This window comes from Pteronotus mesoamericanus, unplaced genomic scaffold, assembly GCF_021234165.1.
Source record: "Pteronotus mesoamericanus isolate MK-2021 breed Mesoamerican mustached bat unplaced genomic scaffold, CSHL_Meso_final scaffold_54, whole genome shotgun sequence".
NCBI classification, from domain to species: Eukaryota; Metazoa; Chordata; class Mammalia; order Chiroptera; family Mormoopidae; genus Pteronotus; species Pteronotus mesoamericanus.
Window position 1 is genome coordinate 2,172,153 of NW_026555321.1, and position 9,874 is coordinate 2,182,026.

A 9,874-nucleotide genomic window follows, 5' to 3' on the forward strand; every position below is an offset into this window, starting at 1 on the left:
GGCCAGAATGTGGAAAATAGGGAAAACTTGCACATTGTTAGAGGGATTGTAAATTGGTACAACCACTATGGAAAGCAGTCTGGAGACTCCTCAAAAAATTAAAAATAGAACTACTGTATGGTCCAGCGATTTTACTTCTGGACGTACATAGGAAGGAAATGAAAACACTATATCAAAGATACATCTGCACCTCCATGTTCATAGCAGCATTATTTACAATAGCCAAAACATGGAAACAACCTAAGTATTCAACAATGGGTGTGTAGATAAAGAAGTTGTGATATATATGGTCATCCCTTAGTATTTGCAGGGGATTAGTTCCAGGATACACGCACACACACACACCCAGATGCCCAAATCCAGAGATGCTCAAGTCCCCTATATAAAATAGCATAGCACGTGCACATACCCCATGCACATCCTCTCATATACTTTAAATCATCTCTAGATTATTATTATAGTGAATGCAATGTACATGCTGTGTAAATAGTTGTTATACTGTATTGTTTGGGAACAATGACAAGAAAAAAAGCCTGTGTATGTTCAGTACTGACACAACCATTGTAGGCCTATCTACATAGTACATATCAGCACCAATGTAACTTTAAAAAAAAATTTCTTCTGATCTGTGGTTGGTTGTATCCAAAGATGGGGAACTCGCAGATATGGAAGGCCAGCTGTATATACAATGGAATATTATTCCGCTATTAAAAAGTGCATCCCTGCTGATTGTGACATGTAGACATTCTGCTAAGTGAAATAAGTCACAGAGACGATGACAAATCCTGTATGATCTCACTCATATGTGTAATCTAAATGAGCAAACAAAAACCAAACTCATAGAAAAAGAGACATGGGTGGGAAGTGGAGGGATTGAATGAAGGTGCTCAGAAGGCACAAACTTCCAGTTACATGACAAATAAGTTTTGGGGATGTGATATACAACATGATGACTATAATTAACCCTGCTGTATGGTATATTTGAAAGTTGTTAAGAGAATAGAACCTAAGAGTTCTCATCAAATAAAAAAAATTTTTTTCTTCTTTCTCTTATTTTTTCTCTTTGTATGAGATGATGGAAGTTAACTAGAGGTTATCATTTCACAATATATGTAAGTAAAGTCATTATTCTCTACACCTTAAACTTATATAGTGCTGTATGTCAATTATATTTCAGTTAAACTGGGGGGAGGGATAAGTTGGAAAATTAAGCTTTAACCATTGCATAAGCACCTGTGGGCTTTTGTTTTAACTTCATTCGTAATTCCTTAAAAACATATTGAGATAATTATTCACAAGAAATTGCAAGAATCGTTCAGAGAAGTTCCTGGACCTTTCACCCGATTTTCCCCAGTGGACACATCTTCTGTAACCATAGCACAATGCCAAAACTGGGAACTTGGCAGTGATACAATGTCCTTGTACAGTTTTTGCCATTTTTATCACATGTGTAGATCTAACCACCACTACAATCAAGATGCAGACCTCTTTATGGCACATCCCCCACAACCATCCCTAACTCCTGAAAACCACTAGACTCTTCTCCATCTCTGTAATTTTTCTCATTTCAAATACAATTTCACTTTGATTTATTTATAATGTTTGGAGAGTATCTCTATGTACAGACACAGAGTAGGTGCTCTAGGTATAACATTGTTTGTACATAGCTTATCTAGTTCTACTTGTCTTGACATTACCAGTTTTAGTAAGGTATAGAAACCTTTCTTCCCTTGAAGTCTCTTTGCTCTCCCCTGTTTATAACTGTCTTAAATGCTTTCTCCATGTAAACTGAGAACATCAGACAATACACGGGGTTGCAGGACCGGGGACACGGAACTGGACCTCGTGGCCTTTGATCTTTTTAAGAAAGAGGAAATCGTGGGGACCACAGAGTCCCTCCTCCCAGGCAGCAGTCACTCCATTTCTTCTTTTCGTTCACGCAGTTGCTAGAAGCAGAAACGACCACAGTGCTTATCAACTTCCCTAATCTATGCCCCTGATCTTTTGCTTAAATCGACTGATACAAGAAAACTCAAGGGAGGAAGCAAAGCAGATCGTATTAACTTATTTTTACACTCCTGTTCTTCTTGTTGATGTTGCAAAATTCTTTTTAAAGCATTTATATTCTGTTTCAAAACTTCCTTTAGCTATTTAAGAGTAGGTCTGCTGCTGACAAACTCTCGTAGTTGTTCTGAGAATGTCTTAATTTCGTCTTCCTGCTTCTCACTGGATATAGGATGTTTGAGTTGACAATTGTTTCTTTGAGCACTTTAAAAATGTTGTGCCATTTCCTTCTGACCTCCATGGCCTCTGATGAGATATTTGATATCATTTAAGTAGTTTTTTCCATTATAGGGAAGATGTCATTTCTCTCTGGCTGCTCTCAAAATTTTTTCCTTTATTTTTAGGTTTCAGAAGTTTGACTCTGTTGTATCTTGGCATGGATTTCTTTGAGTTACCCTGTTTTGGATCTGATGAGATTCTTGAGTCTGTGCGTTTATGTCTTTGCCATGTTTGGAAAATTTTCAGCCTTGTTTATTTGAATACTGTTTAAGCTTCACCTTCTTTCTCCCCTCCTTTTAGCACTCCGGTGACACAAATGTTAGATTTTTTTTTTTTTATAATTTCACATATTCCTGAGACTGATAATTTTTTTCAGTCCATTCTCTCTCTGTTGTTTAGGTTGGGTGATTTATGTTATCCAAGTCCACCGATTCTTTCCTCTCTATCCTCTCTATCCAGCGTGAGCTTTTTATTTCAGGGGGATTTTATTTATTTATTTTTTTTCAGTTCTAAAATTACAATGTATTTCTTCATGTCTCCTATTTCTCTGCTGAGGTCCTTCAGCATTTGTTTCAAGTATGTTTGTAATTGCCCCTGAAACGTTTTTACACTGGCAGCTTTAAAATCCTTGTCCGATCATTTCAACGTCTGTGTCATCTCTACATTAGTATTTTTGTATTGTCTCTTCTCACGCACGTTGAGATTTTCCTGGTTCTTGCTATGAAGAGTGATTTTCAATCCTGGACACCGAGTACTATGTTAAGATGCTCTGGATTTTACTTGAGTCTTCTGTTTCAGCGGGCCTTTGCTGACACATCTCCTTAATGCTTAGTATATTGAGCAACTTTTCATATGTAGTCATTTGTATACCTTCTTTGAAGAAAAGTCTGTCTCTTGCCCATTTTTTAATTGGGCTGTTTGGTTTTGAGTTATATAAAGTTCTCTCTAAATTCTGGGTATTACCCTTGATCAGATATATGACCCCAAATGCCTTTTTATAACTGGTCTGTTTGAACCAGGATCCAGCAAAGCTGCACTGTATTGATACATCGCATTGTCTAGTCCGCAAGAAAGGCTTCTGCCTGCGGCTCTCCCATTGTGGACTGGGGGCGGAATCCAGGCCCGTTGTCATGTAGACTTGTAGTTTGGTATTTAGTTTTGCTGCTCCCTTTCAATTTTTCCTGCTTTTGCCTTTGATTTCAGCAGTGAATTTTCCCTACTGAAAATAAATGAGGGTTTCTCTATCAGTGATTCCTAGAGGATGAAACCAAAAACAAAGGGGAAGCTTTCTGGGTATCTGCGAACCCACCTGTGTGGAGGTGGACACTGGAGGAAGGGGGAAGGGGTATGAGGATCCGAGGGGGGCATGGCGAGCATATTCGTCACCTGCCTGGCCTGTGAGAACAGAAGCACTTCCCATGATGCACTGGTGTTGCTCCAAGGATGCTCCCACCCACCCACCCACTCAAGATCAAGAGCAGACCCAAAGGCTGTTCCCCTCATTCATGGGTGGCATCAGGCAGATCCTGGGGGCAGCTGTCCCCTAGGGGACACTGGAAAGGGCAGTCCTGCCCCAGGGCTGCTCTGAACACTGGTGGCTTTTCTACCAGTCCCTGAGGGCACAGAGGTAAGGCTGGGGAGCCTCCAGTATCAAGACTCAGAAGCCAGGATATGGAAATAGACCACTGAGAGAAAAATTACTGTTGCTGAGGTCTGACCACTCTAAAAGACCACTAGAGTTATCTCTGGGATTAGGATTAGGGGTGTTTTTTTCCTTTGTAGTTTCTAAATCTTCTTGAGTGAAGTGAAAATATGATATTCTATTTAGATAGACCAACATCCGTAGGATTACCATAGACATGCCAACGATGACCATTATCGATAGTAACTCAGTTTCCCCGGAGATCTGTGGCTGGAATGGGGGTTCTCCGACTCTCCTTGCAGCCTAGAAGAGCAGCTCCTGCCCATTAGCATGGCAGAATCCAGGGTAGACTAACTCGGCAGGGGCAAGCAGTCTCTCCAGCGTCTGGAGCAGAAGCTGCTATTCCTGGTTCTGCCTGCAGCCTGGGGCCTGTGAGAAGGGGTCCAGCCTTCAAGAAGCGCCTGTCAAACCCACAGGAACCTACCCAATGGTAGGTCAGTTTTTCTTAACCCAAGAGAGCCTTTATATGAGGTTACTGCTTGCAAACTCCTTCCAGACACAAATGTAACCGGCCATTCCCAAAATAAAAAATTCTTTATTATAAGTACTGGATACAGGAGAAATGATATAGGCATTTCTTGACTCTTTGAAATTCTTACAATGTATACAAAATTGGTGATACCTTCTTGAAATTATTTTAAAATATTCCCCAATATCAAAGCGGGGATAAGTGCCTGGTAGTTAAGTGTTTCATCAAGATCATACTGAGGGGTCTTCTGCCCCTCCCCAGACCCTGAGGAAAGGTACCTTGTGTTTAGGTATTAGGTATTTTCCATCTCCCTGCTGGAGATGGAACAGAGAAGACACAATTTTTTTTTTTAAATGAGATTTAGGGTTCTGGGATCCACTCTGGGACAGAGACCCGAGACCATGGTATTTTCTCCCCAAAGGAGAGCCTGAGGTTAACTAACACACAAATCTCCTGCAGAGGGAGAAACAGCTGCCTTTGACTTGCTGTGTGAATTCCAGCCACTCCCTTCCTTGCTCTGTGCTTTACTGAAGGCATAGTGCTGGCATATTGGGTTCTTTCCAGAGACTTGTTTTCAATGAAATGGGAAAAAAAGAAAAGGAATACAAGCGTCCGGTGTTTGTCCACAGTTAGACCCCCTCAGTGATGGGCTGTCTCACCCAGCCACACCTGGGAGCTGTACCCAGGGAAATGCGTGCACATGTGCGCGTGCCTGTGTGCGCACAAGCTTTGGGTCGGGAGGCTCTTATGGGACCGCTGTTCATAAACTGATCGCAGCAAGCAACTCTATAAGGCAATCAAGGTACAAAAGGTGGGTGGGAAAGCTCTCCATGGGTGGTCCAGGGAAGCAGGTTTCTTGCTTTCTCTGCCAAGGTGACCCAGCCTCAGAACCAACTCGATGTACCCCATCCTGCGCCAGGCAGAGCTGAGAGTGTGACCACAGCTCTCCGTGGGTTGAAGTGAGAAGCAGCCCAGCTGCTCAGGTGGGAAGAAGCTAGGGGTGCTGCAAGAGGCAGACAGAGGCGAACCGATGGGGGAATCAGGTTCAAGTTGAGCTTGCCCTGTGCTGGGTCAGCATCTACCCCGTGGGGCAGGAGGAAGTGGGGTGTGAGGCGGGCAACAAGTAGGCACCATGCGGAGGCAGCCTCCCTGGCCGTGCTGTGGCCGTGCAGTACCGGTGTATGGCCCTGGCAGCCAGCTCTCTCTCAGCCAAGATCTGCCTCCCCCAGGAGACCCAGAACAAAGCTTCACCATTTCCCGCAGTGACCTGAATATAGCTACGGCCTGTCCTCTCCGTCCTACTCAGTTCTCAGATGGAGAGACTGAGGTCTGAGACGTGTGGATGGGTCAGAGATGGCTCCTTTGGTCCCTCTCTTAGTCCCAGCAGGTGCGTCCACTTGCCGCCATTGATTCCATGCAGGACGTGAGATGTGAGGTCCAGAAATGTACAGTGGCTGCAGATGTGTCTGTGGAGTTGGCGTGTCAAGGAATCAAGAGGCAAGTGGAGCACAGGATCCTCCTAGAACCATAGGAGGAGGCAGGGGCAGAAGTACATGTATAGGCAGACAGACACACATACATCCAGCATCCCAAGGCAGTGTTCAGGGCAGGGACAGGGCTTTGGCGAGGCGAGTCCAGAACCAGGACTTGGTGCAGGGGTTGGTGTAGTCGCAGACAGTGATGAACCGCAGGATGCTGGGGAACTCTTTCTTCATTGCCTTGTACTTGACAGGGATCAGTCGCTTCTGATGGGCACCTGGCAAGCCAAGGGGTACAGAGCTGGCATCAGGCCCTCGTCCCCCAGTGGGGTGTGACCAGTCCCCAGCCCAGGGGTTAACAGCAGTCCCCCAACTAAGCATCCCTGGCACACATTCACTCACACAAAAGGCACTCATGCGCACACATGAAAGGCACACAGGTGTGCAGAGACCTGCAGGAGTCCCTTGGTGAGGAAAGGCTGGCATCTTGAAGCCCCACCCACCCACTCTTCTGTGGCAAGGGCAGGACCGAGCTAACCTGGAGACAGGCTGAGGGCAAACTTAGTCTGGAAGTCACATTCCTTGCTTTGCAGGTAATCGTCTGAGACAACTACCACCATCCGGCGGCACCTGGGGAAGAGCGGGCAGGCTGCAGGCACTGTGGCCACCCAGTTCAGCGCAGTCCCAAGGGACGGCCTTTGGAGAAGCCCACTGTGCCCAGGCTGGACAGGGCCCAGCTGGGAAAATCCCAGCATCTGGACCCCTCAGCAGGGCTTTGTGCACCCACCCACCGGCCCCCTGGCCACCTGACCTACCTCTTCTCAATGAGCTCACTGGCAATAGACCAGACGCAGGTGCCAGGCAGGACATCACGGTCGGACACACACAACTTCAGCCGATAGTTTGTCTGTTCCAGCTGCTGGATCATCTCCTGTACAAACTGGATGTCGCTGGAGCAGTAGCAGATAAAAGCATCAAATCGCTCAGGCATTTGCCCTGGGTACAGAGCACAAGGGCGGTGGTCAGAGTTCTGTCGGAAGGCTGGCGGTGGCCCTGGTCCTGGGCCCTACGTCAGCTCTGAGATGACACTACTCAGAGAAAGTACCCTTCCTGGGAGTGGAAAGATGAGTACCTCCCCCCATCCCCTGCCCTGGGCCAAGCCCTTGGTTGTCCATGAGACGGACACATGATTTCATGAGTGTTTCATATTATTATTCCCATTTCTTGGGTAAAGAAACGGGCTCAGAGAGATGGGGTGACTTGCATCAAGTGCCACAGTCCATGTGCTCTCAATATCCATGCTCTATACACCACAATGCCCTATCGCCCGCCTGTCCCATCTGGATCAGGGGTGCGGTATTAGGCCCTTACCTGTGGGGTCATCGAGTGTGGTGATGCCCGCCACCTCTCCCGTCCGTGGGATGCTGCTGTCTACAGCGGCCACCTGTAAGGGCTTCTCAGACTCCTCCTGTTGTAGCTTCAAAAGATACTTCTGGCAATCCTCCTCTGTGGGGAAGAGACAAGAGTGTGGCAGGCTCCCCAGGGGTGCCCCATGCCTCTAGCCACAGTCAGGATCCAGCCCGCATTCCACCTCCCTGGCCACGTTGTGCTCTAGGGCTTCACCAGTCCACTGGGGCACGACTTGCGGTTTTCCAGCTCTGAAAAGTAGAGCTGCCATCTGGCTCTGACCATCCCAAAGGGAGGTCAACAGTGTTACAGCCCTGCGGGAAGCCATCAATGTCTGGTGTGTGCATTTCTGTCCTTTTGCTGTGACGCCCCTTCCAAGGGCTCCTGAGAATAGAACCCCGGGTTTGCTTCTTCTAGAAGCCACGGCTAATGTGAACAGGGTGCCGAGCATGCAAGCAGGGTTCAGGAGGCCCAGTGGTTACGTGCATGAGGGCAGAGGCTCCAACCAAGCAAGGTGTGCCTGTCTTTGGGCAACTGTCCTAATGCCTATGCAGGAAGCAGTGCATTTCCTAGGGGACCTGAGGTTTCTAAGACTGTCAGCTTTCAGCCCCCCACCTGCCCCGTTGCTGTACCTGAAGCAACCCAAACACCCCCACGGGGGATCCGGATTCTGACTCCGACCGTGCGCGAAAGCTTTTGCCTAAGCTGTTTCCCTTGCTCTCCGCCTCTCTGGACCTCCACCTCATTCCTCTAGTCTCTCCCATCCTGGGTATTGAAAGAGGGAACTGGTTCCGCGCGGTTTCCCCCCTGCAGAATGCCTCCCCACTCCCCCGCCCCGGAAACGAGGGCCTCTCCAGGGGAGACTGTTTGCTGAGACAGGTGAAGGCCAGCTCCCTCACCCCCCGGGGATCCGGCAAGAGGGTGTCCTCACCGATGCTGGGCGCCAGTTCCAGCAGCACGTCGTCGCGGCCCAGCTTGGCAAGCAGCTCGAGCAGACGGCCCACCGAGGCGCCGGGACGTCCCTGCCAGTCGTCCAGCAGGCTGCCCGTGGGATCGGCGTGTCTCTCCAGCCGCCGGATCTCCAAATACTCGAAGCCCATCTCCTCTGCCAGCGCGGTCCAGTCGGCAGCCACCTGCGTCCGCACGTTCAGGAACAGCGAGAGGCGGCGCCGCACTCGCACGTTGAGCGCAGCCAGAGGCAGGGAAGACGTGGAGGGAGCGTGGGGCTCGGACCCCGCGTCGGGGCCTCCTGCAGCCATGGCGGGCCGCTCTGGAGCTTCCGCACTGTGGAGCTGAGTCTCCGGCCCGCACTTCCTTTTTCCTCTCCGACACCCGCTGCTCCGCCCCGCCTGTTTCACTTTCCGAGAAGCGCCTCCCTGCCTGTCAACCCGGAGCACCAGATGTGCAGAAGTTGGGGCGCCGCACACCTGCCATCGGGGGGGACCGTGGGTGTAGGATGAGGGAACTGGGTACTTGCCTCTTGAGGTCTGTGCAGGTCCGCCGACCTGTGCTGGGGGGTCTGGTGCGAGCCCGGGGGTAGTGCCGATCCTTCGGGGACTGTAGGAGCAGGGGCCTTGCTCTTTGCGATCTGATGGAATCGTATCTTTCCAATGGGGGATCTGAGAGGTTCCTGTGGTCCTGCCCTTGAGGGTGGAATGGAGGAGACAAGTGAGGAGGAGTCGGTTCTGCCTACCCTCCACCCCATCCTCCCATCCCTTGGGAATACACAAACCTGCCCCTAGGAGTATGGAGAGTCCCTGGCTGTGCTGTGGGAGAGCGCATACTGACTTCTGGAGTCTGAGACATGCCACGGCCCTGTCCTTCAAAGGTGGGGGGCACAACCCTACCCTCGGGGATTGAGGGTAACAGGGCGCCCTGGCCTTTGGTGTCTGGGGGAAGCACAGTACTACTCTCTGGGAATCTACTCCCTAGGGAAATACGTTGCCATTGGGAGTCTAGGGGGCACCTGGCCTTGCTCTTTAGGGTTGGGGAAGACTCAGCCCTGGCCTGGGGACCTCTGGTTCATTCATTGATTCTATATGTATTTATGGATCACCTACTAAGTGTCAAGAATACTGCAGGCACCAAGGGATACGGGGTCTCTCCCTGCCTTGGTGGAGATGCCAGCGTAGTAGTGCACGTGGGCACTAATCACATCATTCCAAATAACTGATAACTGGTGCTCTCTCCAGATAGGGAGCTTGTCACATCTCGGCACTCCACTCTCCTGCGTGGGGTAGGACTCTGTGGCAATTATTTAGGTCCCCCAGTTTAGATGTCGGGATTCAAGGGACAGCAGAAAAAACAGAAATGGGGAGGAAGGATTAGAGTCCGGGCTTCCTTCCCAAGCAAGAAGGCGTGGGCCGAGCTCCGGGCGGTCCCGCCTTCTGTTTGGCTGTCTGCGTGCCTGGGCGGGACTTCAGAAACGCCCATCATCTGCTTTGCAGCCGTAGGCTACCACGGTCAGGACTTTGAGTGGAGGGACCCTTTCGACGGTGACTGTAACCCCTGCTATAGGTGGTTTAGTACGGGACA

At 49.3% G+C, this 9,874-nt stretch overlaps 1 protein-coding gene across 1 annotated transcript; it reads right to left on the reverse strand.

Moving 5' to 3' along the window:
• Positions 1–4,506: 4,506 nt before the first annotated feature.
• On the reverse strand, positions 4,507–8,624 carry MYD88 (MYD88 innate immune signal transduction adaptor). Its single transcript, XM_054595175.1, has 5 exons — positions 8,271–8,624; positions 7,304–7,438; positions 6,748–6,928; positions 6,471–6,562; positions 4,507–6,210 (listed from the first exon to the last, which is right to left on the reverse strand). Exons 1-5 carry the CDS (start codon positions 8,596–8,598, stop codon positions 6,056–6,058), a joined length of 891 nt encoding a protein of 296 aa, XP_054451150.1. The 5' UTR covers positions 8,599–8,624; the 3' UTR covers positions 4,507–6,055.
• Positions 8,625–9,874: the final 1,250 nt, after the last annotated feature.